Source organism: Lepisosteus platostomus, chromosome 1 (genome assembly GCF_059453375.1).
Source record: "Lepisosteus platostomus isolate fLepPlt1 chromosome 1, fLepPlt1.hap1, whole genome shotgun sequence".
NCBI classification, from domain to species: Eukaryota; Metazoa; Chordata; class Actinopteri; order Semionotiformes; family Lepisosteidae; genus Lepisosteus; species Lepisosteus platostomus.
This window is the reverse complement of record NC_142611.1, coordinates 52,763,416-52,781,623: the sequence shown is the minus strand read 5'-3', so window position 1 is coordinate 52,781,623 and position 18,208 is coordinate 52,763,416. Positions and strand designations below refer to the sequence as shown.

General features: G+C 35.3%; 1 protein-coding gene across 2 annotated transcripts in view; it reads right to left on the bottom strand.

Annotated features, from left to right (window-relative positions):
* The window catches only part of focad (focadhesin), a 101,455-nt gene that overhangs the window by 35,646 nt on the left and 47,601 nt on the right, over window positions 1-18,208 (bottom strand). For both annotated transcript variants that reach the window (XM_088632027.1, XM_088632036.1), the window contains exons 16-21: window positions 17,271-17,405; window positions 11,838-11,888; window positions 11,215-11,298; window positions 9,909-10,041; window positions 6,859-7,047; window positions 5,182-5,303 (exon numbers count right to left, since the gene is read on the bottom strand). In XM_088632027.1, coding sequence (XP_088488153.1) covers window positions 5,182-5,303; window positions 6,859-7,047; window positions 9,909-10,041; window positions 11,215-11,298; window positions 11,838-11,888; window positions 17,271-17,405 — 714 coding nt within the window. The remainder of the gene's footprint in view (window positions 1-5,181; window positions 5,304-6,858; window positions 7,048-9,908; window positions 10,042-11,214; window positions 11,299-11,837; window positions 11,889-17,270; window positions 17,406-18,208) is intronic.

Below are 18,208 nucleotides of genomic sequence, written 5' to 3'. Positions count from 1 at the left end.
AGATACACAAGGGATTAAGAAGTTGCAAAGTGCAGACACAGACACTAATTAAATAAAAACCTTCCTTGTTTTAAGTCTGAATTCGAAAGCGGTCAGGGTAGGTGATCCTCTGACATCCTTGGGTCAGAATTCCAGAGCTTTGTGGCATAGAAGGCCATCCAGATTAGATTCTGATGAACAGAGGTTACAGGTTGTGGGGTCGGGAGTAAGAAGATAGCAAGTCAGGTAGGTTCTGAGGTGCCAAACCACGTAGAGCCTTATAGTTGAGCATGAGGTGTTTAAAGTCAGCACAAAACCTTACAGGAAGCCAGTGCACAGACACCAGTACAGAAGTAATGTGATCCCTTGTACTTGACATGTTTAGGGTTCTCGCTGTCGAATTCTGGATATTCTGAGGTTTGTTTAGTTTTTTTAGATTTAGATACCTCAGAGATTAGGGCATAATGGAAGAATGATGTTTTTACAATATTTGGGTCAAATGTCAAGCATGCGTTAAATGAATCCCTCAAATTCTAGATTTTAGGTTGAAATTCGAGTACAATGCCATTGGTTGCTGCATTGTCTTTACATACAGTACTTGTTGGGAGGTGCCGAGAAGCAATTTAAGTGAAGGAAATTGTGTGCCATCCAGGATTTTATATCAGAGATGCAATTAGAGAGAAGAAACCGCTAGTTCAGCGTCAGGTTTAGTATGGATATAGATTTGAGTATCATCAGCATAGAAATAATAATTTAGACAAATGCAATCTTAATAACCATCCAAGTGGGAGTATGACTGTGTAAAAACAGTAGGGTGCCACCTGGTATCAAGTCCTGAGGAACACTAGACTTAACTAACCCACCATCAGAACAGAAACCCTCAAAAGAGACAAAGTGTCAGCAATCAGTAAGGTAAGAGTTGAAACTCTTTAGAGAATGATGTCATGATTAACTTAATTAATTTTTGCAAGGTACAGATAAGATGCAAGATATCTTTTGCAAGATACTGTATAGACAAAGTGCACTGTATTATTGTATTACTTGAATTAACTTTCAGAGACTATGGTTTCATTTCAAGCTTTTTAGTCCTAGATCAGCTGTCATCATCCTGAAACTCCCTTCTACTGCAGCACACTATATAAAGATCTCCTTTGGACCAGAAAAAGCTAAGGTAAGAAAGTCTGCAAATGAAAAGCTACAGTGTTCGGTTAAGGTTTGGTCCAGTGATAAAAAGGCACATTCACCAGTAGGTGGGACTAGACAGCTCCTTCACTTGTTGCACAGTTTCTTTGTCCCTGTGCACTAGGGCAAGCACAACACAGAATGCGAAGAACAAGGCCGGGTGGCACTTCCACATGCTGCTAATGTCCAGGTTTCACACTCTACGAATAAAGGGGATGTCCTGAATGATAATGCCCTTTGCTGATCCCAAGGATGTTAAATGGAATCAGCTTGCATGACTTTCAGCTGCAATAGCAATTAGTGGACTTTGTTTTATGTAGGCCATCTTCTCCAGACGTGCGAAGTGGTTCAGGGGTCATGAACACCAGCATGTTGTCATGTTTCTGATTTTCTTGCAACGGCCAGTGCACGGGGACAAAAGCAGAAGGGGGGGGGGGGGGGGGGGGGGTGAGCAAATGTGGGCTGTGGCCTGTGGCTGCGTTTCTGGAAATGTCCCAAAAGAAATGAAGAGGGTTTTCCTTTTAGCCAGACAAGCCGAGCTGTGGGTTCATCATTGTTCCCATATGTTTTAAGAAAAACATCCATTATTCATGAACACTACGAGGACAGTTCAAGTACTGTAAGATGTTCAATTTCACTTTTACTATAAATATGCAGAATGAATGCACTGCAAAATATATGTATCAAATGCATCAAACATTAAAATAAAAGGCAAAACATTTATTGCCATAAAAAGTACTTCAGAGGTAATAATTTAAATGAGTTTGATAAAAAAAAAGCTTTTTTTACCACAAACCATTGTACAGTCATACAGACTCTGGTTTAAATAAAGCACTTTTGTTACAGGCATGAGATATTTTTGGGCCATTGTCCCCCCACCAGACTGTTAAGAAAGATCTGAGGGATCTTAAAAATATGTTTCCATGTACCGTACCTCTGAAGAAGTCAGTGAGAAAAAAAACGTTCCAAGCTCTTCTAAATAAGAAACAATGGAAATAAAAATGAAAAATATCATGAATATTCAAAAAAATAAATGTTTTAAAATGTGGCAGGTTTTTCCAAGCTCCCCTCCCCCCAGCTAAGAGGTACAGTAACGTGAAATACTACTATCATAATGTAGCAATTGTTTACTAGCCCTTGTCTACACTCCAAAACAATACCACATGATTTAAGTAACACGCATGATTTAATGTCTGTGGAAACAAATGTCATCAAAGATTTAATTTCAAGCATGATGTGTGTAAACAAAGAAAGCAAAGCTTTAATTTAAGTACTTTTTGCCAATATTTTCTTTGTCTTAAGAATTTTCAAGTGCTTTAACACCTGGATACTAACAGACACTTAAGTATTAAGTCTGCTAATAATGACTGAAGAAGGCAGATGTGGGAATATAGCTAGTATACTACAAATTTGAAGCCATATAAAAATAATCCAGATTTTACTCTTAATAAATTCCATCCCATCAATTTGCCTTACAAAGAGCTAAGTGCAGCCTACTGTGCTTGATAAACCAAGTACGCTTCCTGCAAGTTGAAAAAAGTCTAGAAGAGTAATGTGGTTAAAATTAAGGTAATTTTTCTCAATTACGCTTTTGATGGTCTTAAGCTATACATCAAAAACTAGAGGAGAAAATAACTATCAAAGCTGCCAGTCAAAGTATGCCATTAAAGGGAGCTGTTTGAATGAAAATGCATGAGTCATGTCAGGGGTAAAAAAAATAACACTAGGGGAGTTATTCATAAAAGTTACCGTCTGTTTTACCATGATGATAAAGACCATTATCACATCATTGTGCTTTTTCACAATATAGAAAAGGGCATACTGGCATTACTGTGGTAAAAGGCAGTACTGTCAAAACGTTCCTTTTCTTCTCATCCGCATACACTGAAAGTGATTCAGAAAAAAATATTGACAGTGCATTTTTTTATTGACACAGAAAGCAGCACATGCTCAGCTGTTGGAGGTAACAGTATAGGCTTGTCAGGCAAAGGCTAAAGTATAATGGTGACTTATTCCATTGTGTTTGATTGATGCATTGGAGTGTCTTGTGATAATGTTGTCCACCAATGTTAATTTAATGCATGTGATGCTGTGTTAACAAAGTACTGTACTGAAACTCGGGAACAATTTTCCAATGGTATTATACTGTATGTAAAAATCAACATGACTGAGATAATTAAGCCTGTCATCAGCATAAAGGGAGGAAAACCCTTCAACTCAGCTTTTGTTGGCCCACACCTTTAAACTGCTTCGGACGATGACACAAGATGGGTTTTCATGTGAAAAAAGCAAAACAACTTTAAATCTTTGTCAGGAGTTGAACATAGAAACAAAGAGCAAACCCTAACAGAATTGTGTATTTCCTGTGCTTGCAATTTCTCTACATTTCCTTGCTATGGGATTACATTCTGGCAAAAACCTTTTGTCAATATTTATAGAGTATTTTATACTTCCAATGCTTTCAGTGAATGCATTTGCCACCACAGTCTACCTGTCTATTATTGATATGGCTATAACATTTGGCTCTTTTTCATATTATTGATCAGTTGTGTAATATTACCTATAATTGTGACTTGAGAACATGGACTTTTCTTAATCTACACAGTGTATTTGAAATATTACGCTTTTAAAAAGTAATTTTTTTTGCAACCTACTGTTAATTTTGTTACATAATTTAGACTTTCAATTACAGCTGCAGAGGTGATACCTGAGGTGTGTAGGTGAACTGTATACAGTTCCCCTTGTTCACCTCCAGATGTGGCTCTAATATGGTGTTGAAAGGCTTCTAAACATAGAACAGCTGCTAGCTGTATGTCTGTGTAACGTTCTTTCAATCTTTTTCTAAAATTTAAAACTATATATATTTAAAACTAAATCCACAAAGAAAAAGAATCATGGAAGTCTGGAAAACGTTACCCATCCACTGAGGCGAAGATGTACTTTTGTCCTCAAATCAATTAACTACTAAGAACCAAATGAGTTAGATGGCCTGGTCTTGTTTCCCTTGAACGTTCCTATGTTCAAATTGATAAATTTAATGTTTATCAAAATGCGAGTCTATGTGACAAAATGTGAGCACACACCAATTGAACTGAATTCAGCACAACTACACAATACTATAAATGAAAAGCACCTCTACATCTTTTTTCTGAAACAATCTTGATCAGGGTGGACCATTGCGTTACTGTAAAATACTAAGTGCTTTCATTTTTTTTTCATTTTTGAACTAAATTTCAAAATCTAAATGTGAAGACAGCTGTAATCTCCCAGGTGCCCTCGCCGCCGAAAAATAATCAGTAAGAAAGCTTGACATTAACAGCTGCGTCTCTCAAGGCTTTTACATCATATGAACATGGTTACGCGTGACCACCTCAGCATTGATCACGTGAAATGTTTTCTCTCCATTTACAAACACAGCAGACAAAATACAGTATGTGTCTTTATGAAGCTTCTACGACAAGCTCCTTTCTAAGAAGTGATTGAGTGGAGAACTTCAGGTTTCATTGCTTTTCTTGTAAGATTTCACAACCCATTACCACACGATGCTTTACTGACTTTTCTTCCAACATGGACACAAAACTGTCTACCGAATTATCTGTGGTTTGACAACAGTAAGTTTTGGTCATTTATCCCACACTCGTAAGGCATGACTATGACTGTCACACCTATGACGGCTTTGTGTATGAGGCTAAAAACCTGTCTCAGTGGTTTCAAGTGGCAATGTGGAAATGTTGTGAATAACCATTTACATTACATAAGACAGGAGTAAGTTTGACTATTTGAGAATATTTAAAATATTATTTGCACACAGATTTTGAGATTTTCTCTTAGTGAAGTTTAAGAAAAAAACATTATATCTGACTTTTAAACATCCGTCTTGCAGTATAAACCGCAATTCCAACTAATTCATTTAGTTAAAATTACATGGTCAGTTACATAATCAAATAAATTAAATATATTTATGCTATTGCCTGAAAATTGTTAAAAAGCTAAAAAAATAATTTGTGAAAAATAAAATACCTCATGAATAAGGGCTGCCAACATCTGCTGAAAGCTGCGTCCTCTACTAACAAGGAAACGGTTAATTGGCCTTCCATCTCTGTCAGTCTGAATGGGCAGGTCGTAGCATAGCAGTAGACCAGCTGAAACATAACAGCAAGGCAAGCACACCTAAGACCTTTAGTTTTGAGCAAGCCCCCATTTAATACATTTCAAGGTCCTTAAGCTGCCTACATAATAACTGTTTCTTTGCATGAAAATGTGACACTTATACCATGCATGCCCTACTCTCCAGACATGAGCCCATTTGATATCTGTCAAATGAGCTGGGATTACATGTGGCACCTAGGATATAGAGACCAGTAAACAGGTTCTGTTGTCTCCTCAACAGGAATGAGACAATCTCACAAAATAGCATCTTCAATCTGGTGCAAAGTGTTGAGGAAGTATGGAAGAAGCTACCAAGGTTATTGAAGCTGATAGATTGGCTTTTCTAAAAAAATGTTTGGGTGAAATCCTTCAATCATTCAGCTCCAACTCTCAAATGATCTAGATGAACTGATGGTTTCCTCTTGTTTGTAAAATTTCATGTAAAGCATGCATTTCAGATGTACAGCTTGTATTTCTAATAGCTTCTGACTTTCATAACAGCCCCTCTATCAATCAATGTGCTTCATGAAAAATGCTAATAAACATAAAGAATTTACCGATTAAGTGTAAAATATTAGTTCACCTGCTTCAATAAAGATTTTCATTATCCTAACTGTAAATTTGTTGTTTTTGATCAATATATGCAGTATAAAATTAAATCTTGTAAATTAAATTGTAGAATTTGTGAATTTTTAATCCAATGTGCAGTTACACTTTTGATCAAATTCCATAACAATGAGCAAGAAAACCAATTTTAAGATTATATTTGAATTATTCAAAAATATAATCAGCTCTAGGCACTTTTACAGCCAATATATGACATCAGTGAAGCATAAAATAAAACAATAAACGTAAGTATGTGTGGCTAAGGAACACTTCAAAATAATGATTTGTAACAAAATCAAATGATTGCACACTTTGTGGGGAAAACCTACATAATATAGCATACCAAGTTTATTAATTTTACACCACTGGATAAAATCTGCTGCTTGTCAATGAAAGCACACAAATCAATCTTTGTCATACCACCAAGTGCATTAAAAAATGTATTTTGAAGAAACCAGGACATTCAAAACACTGACAAGATTATGCATTTACAGACATACAGTGTCCTTGCACTACAGTTCACCAGTGAGCATTCTGTTGTGTGAAGAACACCAATATTATAATACGCAGTCAAGAACTATCAGTGCACTTACTAGTTTCTTATTTAGGAGAAGAAAATATGTATATACTATAAAACCAGTTCAAAGACATTCAAGCATTATTATTACATATCTTGAGGTCAAACAGAAAAGGACATTCCATTTTGTATAAGATAAACTGTTGTCTATGTATTGTTATGCATTTATAAAGTCTTTCATTTTGATTTACAGCTTTAGGTATAAGAGCCAAAGACTAACATTTAAGTAAAACACAAATGTTAGATGCATTCTTTGTTAAGTGGAGAAGCCAAAAATGATTCAATGAGCCAAAAGCAGGCAATTCAATTTCATATGATTTTGTTGCTCTAAAGAGTAAGTGAAAGCAAAAAGGAAACTAACTAACCTGCAAGGCCAGGTTTTAGCCCAGGCTGCTTGTTCTTTTCATACGTTTTCAGTATGAAGCCAGGAATCCCCGCGACTGTTTTCCCCAGGTCCGAGCGTGAGGCCGCCCCTCTCAGAGCAGAGTGGTACACTCCGCGTGGCATCTCCACCATCTCCTGTCTCACCAGTGACGTGAGAAATACTTCTAGGGCTATTCACGAAAAAATAAAAATATACAATTTCATTCGCATTCTGTCCTTCAAATCCTTCCCCTTCTTTACTGTTCGCCTAGAGTGCTTAGAGAAATAAACAGTAGACAGACAAAAGAAGAAAAACATTCCAAACCTGTAAACTTTACACATTCAAATGTATGATTATTAAAAATAACGCCAACAGTTGTGGGTATGCTTCATTTCAAACAGACGGCAAACAACAGTGAATATAAAATGACAAAGATAAAAGTGAAAAATCTCTTCAAATCAGATGCCTTTAAATATCAGTAGGAACAATTATACTGCATAACTGCATTATTGCTTTTTTGTTTTGATGAGGAAAAAGGTAATGAGTAATATCAGAACAAAGGTACAGGTAAATTTCACAGATATTTTTGTTAAATTATGCAAATATCAACAATAAAGAGACAGACTGAAAATCCTTTAAATAGTTCCATAGCACTGACCAAGATTTTTCTGGCTAATACCATAAATTGATGTTTATCCAGCTTTGAGGCTAATTTTATACTGATCATTTGCAACAGAGTAACTGGTAAATAAGATGTTAGGCCAATGAACTACTATGAGTAATACCTCAGAGGTTTTAATGATACAATAAATGCTATTTATCCCAGTGGAAAAAAAACCAAATGAGGTTTATAAATCAAGATACACAACTATGCTGTTTCTTTTATGATAAAAATTAAAAAGTATTTACTTGTGGAATTAATGTAAAAAGAATTTAGACTGTTGACAGTCATTCATACTGCTCCACCCACAGAAGCTTTGCATTAGTGGCACTTTGGTAATGTGGAAAACACATTTGATTTGAACTATTACAAGTGTTTAGGAAAAAACGATGAAAAAAATTAACTTTAAGTTATGTTTACTTCGTAGTATTTAAAGCAACACATTTTGAAGGCAAACGTCAATTATGTAAAACAAAGACATTTAATGAACAAATTATATACTGTGTTTTCTTATTGATTGAATAACCCTTGCTTAGTTAAAATTTACATTAAATACAATTATTAAATTAATATATACAATATTATTAATAAAAATGTCCCCTGTCAGAAAACAAAATTTAGCTTCAATATGATATAAAGATGCCCCTCAAGCAACAAAGACCAATAAATGAATTCTAAAAGGAAGTCACTGTGTTGTTTTGGGACAATCATACTTATGCAGAAATTAAAGTACTTCCGAGAAAGAAAATGTTTTATGTCCCTGCTAACGAACACAAGCATTAAAAAAAAAGAAAACAAAACTGTGTTGGAAACCTTTGATTTTTTCCAACTATGTCTGCAAGCAGCAAGGAAGGACTAGTTCCTGCAAGTTCAAAGTTAAGATCCTCAGTAAAGACAACTAATTGTGCCAGTCAAAGCTGACCTCAGGATCAGTGTTGGGTCAGGAAACTCTGATTTAGGGATATCAAGGGCTTCTGGCATGGAGACAAATGGTCTGAACCGCTCTTGCTGATGAGGTTGAATGATCCCTTTGTCTGAATTAATTGCAGTGCTGACAAGACCGGCCGGGGGTGAAATAACTACAGCCAGCGCAGGAACAATCAGCCAAGAAACGCATGTCTTGGCTGGGCCAAGTTGCTGAAAGTCAATCAACTATCTGCAGCAATTATGATCTACCATTACATTTAATATGCCTGTCAGGTTTGAACCATATGCGTTTCTAAGTAAGTTTTGAAACACAGGAAAACAGACTTGCGAACTCATGAAACACATTTATTAACTAACCACTAATTTATTATTTGGATAGTAACCTTAGCTAGTGTAAGAGGCTTTAAGTGTGTAGAACAGCAGGTATTAAGTCATAAAGAGTCAAGGGATGGTACACATCAATATGGTTTTTGTGTGCTCTGATACTGTTCTAATAGTAAATAGTTTATACTATATTCTAATAACTGAATCTGAGTCTAGTAAATAATTTCTCTATAGTATACAATTCTGCATAAAATACCAGGTGACATCAATATTCAGAAGTTCAGTACAACTTGATAATTGTCTCTAAGTATTTGAATCACTTTGATGATTTATTTCTGCAAGCTGAATAAACTTAAATCTAGGAATTCAATTACAGCTAATAAAAAATGAATACCTCACTTTAAGTTAAGCACTATAAGGGTTACTTTAAAATGCTTTAAAAGAACATAAGATAAATACAGTACACATTTTTCCCTAGTGTATAGTGCCAACCGCTTGTCAAGGATAAACTTGCTAAGTTCCAATATAACAAGCCCGCTAAGTATGTTTCTGTATTACTTTCATACTAACTTCAATTTTCTAAACCTACAAAATGGCAATATGTAAACCTCCTAATAAGACCAAATAATATTAATGGACAGCGGTTTGGCATGAAAAGTGAACAGACGTGTTTTCTTGCTGTGCAAGAATTGCAAACTAAAAGCCATTACTTGCTAAGCCATTCTTGGCACCCAGAGGAAGTGGCTTTGCCTTGATAAACATGTTATCACTGCTCAAGCAATTTATCAATTGGCACATGAACCCTTTAAGCATGTTTTCTTAGTTTATGCCACATTAGGAATAACAGCATTAGAGGCAACATTTAGCAACAGCATGACCTACTGTACATAGTATGCAAAAAAAGGGGAGTTATATCTAAAGGCTGTCACTGATGTGGCAAACTACAATCTCAGCATGAATCACTCCCGAACAAAAATACATCCAAAACACGCTTTTATATTACACAACACTGAAAAATCAAATTCAAAGCCACTCTTGCAAAGAATCGCTTTTATTCTCACATTGGAGTAAACAAAATACTGGGTAACTGCCAAAGAGCTGAAGACAATAAGACGATGCTTTCTCTTCAGTGTACATACCAGGTAACACGGCAGGTGGCGTGAGACCCAAAAGTTTGATGTAGGAAGCGCCTGGTATGGAGAGATCCTCCTCCTTCTCCTCATCCTCATTTATCTCTTCCTCACTGTCTGGAGTCTTCACTGGTGGCCTGGCCTGAAGCCAGCAACGGCAAGTCAGTTCATGTAGTATTACAGCAGCCATCACACAACACAAAAAAAAGAAATGCATCAGGAGTGTAGATATTCAGTATTTCACCTCTACCCTCTTCCCCGTTTTGCTTTTGCTCCCTCTAATAAATATAAAAAATAGTCAAAGAAAACATATGAACATTTGTTCTTTATTGTTTCAACAGCTGTAGAAAACAAAAAAGTAAAAGGATATATATGCTTTAGACATAGAAATTCACTTTATTAAGCATTTGGTGTAAAAACATGTATTGTTCGAATAACAGCAAAGGCATGACAAAACAGATTAAATTACCCTTGTTTACAAATCTAAAAATGTCCTTTTGGTATAATAAACTTGTTAAGATTGACGCATCTATGTCTACTTTAGCAAGAATTGATTTAAGCTTTTGAAGAAAATGCAATAATTTCTTATTTTGCCCTTTTAGGAAAATCATTCATAAAAATAATTGAAAAATTTAGTAATCAAGTGTGGATTTTAAATTGATAATACTCCAATGAGCTGTATGTGGTAACTACGGCAACACAGACAGGTTGCTTTGGTAATGCATGCATCATACATTGCAAAATTATACACTAATAAGCTGTTTTCATTGCATGGGCCTCAAGGGTATACCTATTAATGCCAGTATCATCAACATGAAAAAAATTATGAGGCTTTATGAAGATATGATTACTGAGCTAATGAAAAAGCCTGCTGGTCCCAGGTCTAGGCATAATAAAATGCAACCCATTACTGCATTGTTCTTTATGTAAAAAATATGCTTACTGCTAAAGCTCGAATGTTACTCAGCCCCTGGCTGAGATTTTACTAGACTATAGTTACTTCAAAGTTACCAATGTGCACTTTTTTGCATCTACAAAATATTATACTTCACTAGATTCTAAAGAAATCAATTTACTGTACATTAAAGTAATTCCTTACCAATTGTTCCATGAGTATTTATGACAGTATGTAGTTATTTTTTTCTATGCATTTTCTACAATGTGTCACACATAAAGGTCAGCACACCATTGCTAATTTTCTTTGTTTTTCCCTCTGTATCACTGTATCACTTGCAGCAGGAACACTGAAGTGCATCTCCATTGATTGCACTAGCTATCATTATGACAACGCACCACATTCCCATAAAACTCTTACCTGTTCCGGTAGATGTAATATCGTATGTACTCCCTCTGGGAAATTAGAGAGGGCTCTATAACCACAGCTTGCTATCAGAGGATCCTGAAACACAAACCATTCCTTTGCCACCTGACTTTTAACCACCTTGTGTTACTTTTAAAAATGCCCATAGGAGGGACAAAAAGCAATAGTTTTCTTTTGCTTTTAATTTTCTACCCAACCTATTTATATACGCTAAACTGTTGCTTTATGTTTTTCTCTCACAGTAATTACTCCTGTACTGAACCTCCAACCCACCCATCTGCAGAGCCATTCCACACAGGATCCAAGCTCCATAGTGGGCTGAAACTCGTAAGAGCAGAATGTCCTACACTGACAGTCACCAGAGACGTTGCTAGGACTTTTTTCCCTAATTTATAAACACACAAATACCATAAAGAAACCCTGTATCAGTCTTAAGGCAAGATATAACAGAGAAGAGACCTGAATAAAACTATTTGGTAGAATTATTACAATGTCACTTTTAACAGTCTATATCTGTCCCTTTCCATAGACTTCCTAATGACCATTTCACAGAATTGTTGTGGGTGGAATCATAAGTAATTCCTCTGGGCATATATTTCTCTTTCAGAAACACTAACCTTATTCAGGGTATAGCTCCACAGAATGATGACAACCTGGTCTTTAAATTTCTGAGAAGAAATGAAAAACAGTCTATGTTAGTTTCCAGTCACAAATAAAGAAACCTCCTGATTACAAATAAAATGTTTTTTTGCCATTTCAAAACCTAATTTAATCACCCTCTAAGATGTGACAGAAATTAAAGCAAAATCCCAGAGGTTTAGCAAAGAAAAAGTCTAATATTATATAATGTAGAATAAGCACTAAAGAGACAAACGTGTTACAGGCAGAAAAAGCAATGATGTTAAATGAACCTCCAGGGCCTGATATTATTCAACTAATTGTGTTTAAGGAAACAAGATATGTTATTCCAAGTCCATTAACCAAATTCTCCCACACAATCAAGGCAAAGGTGAATATTTATTGACAGGAAGATTGCTAATGTAGCACCCATACATTAAAAAGAGCAACAAAAACAAACCTCTTACAGAAAATTAAGTCTAATTTCTATCACAAATTAGGTTATAGAAACAAAAAAAAAACTAAACTAGAGGATGATTTGTATGGCAAAGGGGTTATATAAAAGTTAAGTTTAAATACCATTTTAACACCATCTTTCAACTAACTGAAAATGTGCCTAAAGAAGACACATTAATTGAGAATATCAATTCACAAGCATTGTTAAGAATGGATATGAAAGTTTAAGGCACGATTACATTGTACTACACAGTAACAACTGAAAATGTACCTTAAGAAGACACATTATTAAAGAAGATAAATTAAGAGTTTTTATAACAGGATTTGAGTGATTTCGGCTCATATTTTTGCTCATATTTACCATTTTGAAATCAGATGAAAGGAGCACTTCAGGGACAGAATAGTTCAGATTAAAGGTCTACACGGGCATGAAATTGAAGCCCGAACCCGGCCCATACACGAGACCTAGAGACCCGACCCGACCGAACCCGAATGGTACTGCCAAATTTGAAACCCAAACCCGACCCGAACCCGAAATCAGTCACTCTGTGAGTAGACACACATGCGCACACGAAGAAGGATTTTTACAGATGTCGTTTTACAATGCGAGTGAGCGCGCAAAACGAGTTACGGATTTCTTCTAATAAAAATATATTTAAAACATAAAATAATAATTCATTTTCACTTATTAGAAAACAGACCCGAACCTGGCCCGGGCCTGAAGTTGTACGTGAAAATCCGACCCAAACCTAGATTAAAACCCAGCTAAGGTAAGGGTCAGCATTCTCACTGTACTTAGACATTTACTAAACTCATCGCTGTATTACAGGGCCCAAGTGAACTTTACGAACAGTGAAACTTTGCTCCCCATCTTCAACTGTATTTTTCCAGAGAGATTTGGCCACTTAGATTGTATAACACCGTAAAGGAACGCTACTGCAAAAATGGATCAAATTAAAAGCGTTAAGAAAACACATTTCAATGGGTAAACATTCTAATTTAATCATTTCAAATGGAACAAGAAGCATAAATGGACTCAAAATTTAATAGTTCTTGTAATCCTAATCCTGGACTGACCTGAAATGCATTCTCACTCTCACGTAAATTAAACGTTCTTTAAATATAGATTATAGAGGTATAGATTCATTTTGGATTTAGAGCTGATTAACAAATACTAAGCAGAAGCTACAGAAAGGAATGATTTTTTAAATGGAGAGATGTAAGTTAATTAGAGTACCACAGGGGTCTGTATTAGGACCACTTCTTTTCTTCATTTATATCAATGATCTTCATTAGATTGTTATAGTACGTATACTATACTGTAAAAGATACCAGGCAAATTACAGAAAATTACCTAGAACATTACATTAATAGTAGACAAGTATGGATTATTACATGAAAGCAGCATAAACTAAAAACACAAGATGAGAAACATTAGAGCCTATATAAGCCATTTAAGTTATTCTTCAAGATTTTCCTGTGTGGAATGTTACACCATTTGAATCCTTAGTTTTTAGTACAAAATGATACATTTCTGGTGTTTCTGGGTTGCCACACCGTAAGATTTGTACCAGAGTTTTCAAATCTACTAACTCCACTTTGTGTAATCCAAGCATATTTCTTCTTGATGATTTTGGAGGTTCTGAAGAATTTTGTTTTCACTCTGACATTATAGAGTGTTTTGTGTTGACAAATGGAAAAAGACTCCCACTAAATACAATATGATTCGGAACACAATAAACATCCAAATAGAATGAATACTTCTGAAAGCCACCATACATCTGGATTATCCCAAATACTCAGGTAATGTTGATACCATAGCCACTTTAGATTGACTTGGTTATATACATATACTCAATTTCCCAACTTCTGAACACATAAGTGTCACTGTATAAAAGACCTGGAAAATTCTGGTAGTTCTGGTATTTTTAACCTACAAGCATTTGAGCTGGAAATTTCTGACTTCAATACATTTCTACTAGACGTGGGTCATACTTCAGCCTTCTATACTCCTCCTTCTTTGATTCTCCTCTTGTCCTAACACTAAGATTATTATAACTTTTCATAGACTGAATTTGATTAATTCTACTAGTTTGGTGGAGAAGAACACAAAAAATGCATTTAGTACAACTATCTTTCTTTTGCTGAAGGATGCCTTTCCGCAATGAGTCCCTGATGTGTTTTTGATAGTTGAACTATTATAAAATAACACAAACACAAATAAACTGAGTTATTAAGGCAGCAGGATGACATCTTGAGCATTAGTGGAGGAAGACAGGGCTGACCGTTCACTTACAGGCTAATTCATAACATAAATAGCCCTAAATATGGCAACATTCTCTTTCTATTCCAATCTTATTGAATGGGGTTACAGTAACTTTCAAACATTTTTATCCACCACCAATAAAATTATTGAGCTATTTAGTAAGTCATGTTTTTCTCTCTCTACTGAATAGTGTAGCACATTTATGAAAGTCTTTCTGAACAAATCACACACTAATAATAACCAGTTCCTGTTTTTTTATGCGATTATGATACCTATACCCACATATACATGCACAGATGCTTCTCATATTTTACTGCTGTTGATTCTATTTATGAAATGTTCTACTTGTGTTGGACCGTATTACTCCACATCTAACTTTTCTGCCCTTTACCCACTTGTTACTAACACATCAATTAGTCGACTGGTCTTATATCTGTAGATACGTAACTTCTGTACTATTAACAATCAGCCTTTCTTCACAAACATTTTGGGATTTCCAGTGGCAGTTCAATTACAACCTTATCTCATATCTCATATGAGCTATATGAAAATTTCCAGCTAGGAGGTAGACTGAACCAGCCTTTGTTAAACTAGTTAATGATCTACTAATGGCTTCTGACTCTGGACAATTAATATTCTTCCCTTCTAAACTTCAAAGCAGATTTTGATCATGTCAATCATGGCAACCAAGTGGAACTGGTGGAAACTGATATGGGATTTCAAGTACTGGTTTCATGGGCTTGGCTGTTGCTTAAATGGGAGCCAATTTGCAAATCTTGGCAGATTTACTGCAAAACTGATGTCGTCCCACTTCCTCAGGGTGTTCCACAGGGTTCTATTACAGTAAATCACTTGCTCCATCTAATGGATGAAAGTCTGGTACATACCTTTATTTCAATGAGACTTCTTTACTAGAACAGGTGGGTAGACACGTCAGCATGCGTAGGCTGCAAATGAACAAGTAATAGGTTTATTCCATGCTGAAAAAAGGTTCCCTCACACCTGAAGAAGGCTCCATGGCCGAAACGTTGTGTTTTCTTTCTTCTTTTTTTCAGCATGGAATAAACCTATTACTTGTTTCTTTACTAGAATGCCTTAATTTAGAATCCTTTAAGTTACTAAATAGGCTTCAATGTGTCTGGAATTCTGTAACTTGTGTGCTAATCAAATCTAATCATCCTCAGCAAATATCTCTCATCTCATACACTGGCTTCCTGTGAAATGTGGAATGGACTAAAGGTTTCGCCTGAGCATGTATAAAGTACTAAATGGTCCAGCTCCTGTTTTTTTAAGGCCTTAATGCATGAGCATACCAACATCTTAATGAGACCTGCTGATTCAGACCTCCTTACTCTACTGAAGACCAGGCTTTACTCAGTCAGTCACAGTCTTATCTTGTACAGTTCCACAACTGTAGAACTCACTGTCCAAATCCCTTACAGATGCAGTAAGTAAAGTATTGAAATCTACTTAATTAAAGAACAATTTATTACTATTTCACAATCCATTTGATATTGAATTAAATGTTAGTTTTTGGGTAACTGAATTAATTTGCTTCTTTTTCTCATTATCTTTACTTTTATTATGTTTATAACAAATGTACTTTTGTACAGGACTAAGTTGTTTCCAAAGCACTTACAAAATGTAATACGTGTGAAAAAGACTTAGACGGACAGTATATATAGGCACCATTTTCATCTTCTAGACAATGTGGAGAAGCAAGAAAGATATAATATATAGTTAAAACTGCAGAAAACAAAGAAATGTTACGTTAGAATTACTGTATACCATGCAGTAATAAGACCTAATTCAGAATATTGTATATACTTGGGGTTACTGTTACAAAAAAGATGTTTGTACTCTGCAATCAGTCAAGGAATGAGTGGCCAGATACTGAACATTCTTGGGCTTAAAGGAATGCTCTACTTTGACAGGCTAAAATAAATCAATCCTTTTAGTCCTGAGCTATAAAGACCCAAATCAAGTATTCATAACCCCCAAAAGCACGGACAGTCAAGCCTTTGAACTTCTTCAAAACCAACCGAGATATAAAAATGAGAAGACACAAGATGAAATGTGTTCCTGAATCAAAGGACACTTTTTTACACAAATGGTTGTGGGAGTCTGGAACATGCTCTCCAGGCATCCTGTCAAAGCCAATACCCTGCGCAAATACCCTGGCATCATTAAGAAAAGGCTGGATGGGATCTTCTGTACTGCTGATCTTCACTTAGCTACTGGCAACCAAATAAAATTGACTCTCTCATTTCTAACGTTTCTTCTGTTTTATCCATGAGTACTGTGTATCCCAAAGTCTACTGGTTTTAAATATTAGTTTTTAGCATGCTCAAGGAATAAACAAAATAAAGCAGAGCAGAACATGTCATTGCCTATGTGATCAATGTTAAGATCAAAAATAAAATATAACCTGAAATTAAACTGACCACATTTTTACACACACATGGAGTAGCGTCAATAGTCAATATATCAAAGAATGTCTTATATTATGGTCTGTAACCTTGTAAAACATAAAACTTTTACTGTAATTGAGTTTTAATACTAAAAAGAGAGCAATCTATTTTTATATTGTGTTTATTTTTTATATTTTTTTAGTGTGAACCTTGTCCCAAACAACTTAGAATTTTACCCATAATAGCTATTTACTTTCTTACCATTTAAATTTTAAAGGACCTGCATTACTGTACTTTACCTCATATTCCTCGGTCTTCACTGACAAAACCGGCACCAGAGCAAAGAGTTCGGTCAGGGCCTTGACAACAATTGGGCGGGAGTCACAGTTCAGCTTTGGTGACAAGGCATTCCAGGTTGAGCGAATGTCAACAACCTACAAGACAAAAACAAAGTCAGCTCAAAAACAAAGTGGTATACATTTGTGTGGGGAGGTGCTGAAAAGCAAGAAGATAAAATGATGTTTTTGTTGTGAAGCTTTCTTTAGATAGTGGACCTGATCCAGATAATTAAAGACAGTCCAAATGTTTAAAAAATATTTCAATGTCTAAATTAGACAAATAATGTTTAAACAATCAAAGCTATTTCTCTTTTTAACTTCTCTATATTTTTCAATTAAATTCACAAAATTACAATTTTTTGCGAACCTAACACTTCTATACACAAATAACACCCGTGATGCTCCTCTTATCTATTTTTTTAATTATTTTGTTTATGTTCTAAGTGGCATACAAATCCTCCACTTTTTAGTGCTTCTCACACCAGTAGTAATTTAAAAGGCTATAGAATTTTGATCAAAACCATGATCTAGAAATGTTAACAAGGACACAGAAATGTTATTGTTGCTCCACAGAATTATAGGGCAGAGTAAGGTGTTGCTTCCTTTCAGTTGTTTTATAAGTACTTACTTACATACTTTATTGATCCTGTTAGGGAAATTGCAGTGCAACAGCAGCTTAACACAGACAACACAGACAACACAGCCACAGTGTAACGAATTATATAATAATAGTACAATACATACAATACAATACAAGAGTTACTCACAGTCCGGACACACAAAGAACAAACTAGAACAGAACAGTACACTGAAAAATCGTATCACACATATGAATATAAATATAGATATAAATATAGATATAAATGTATTGCACAGGTCCCTGGCATATATTGCACAAA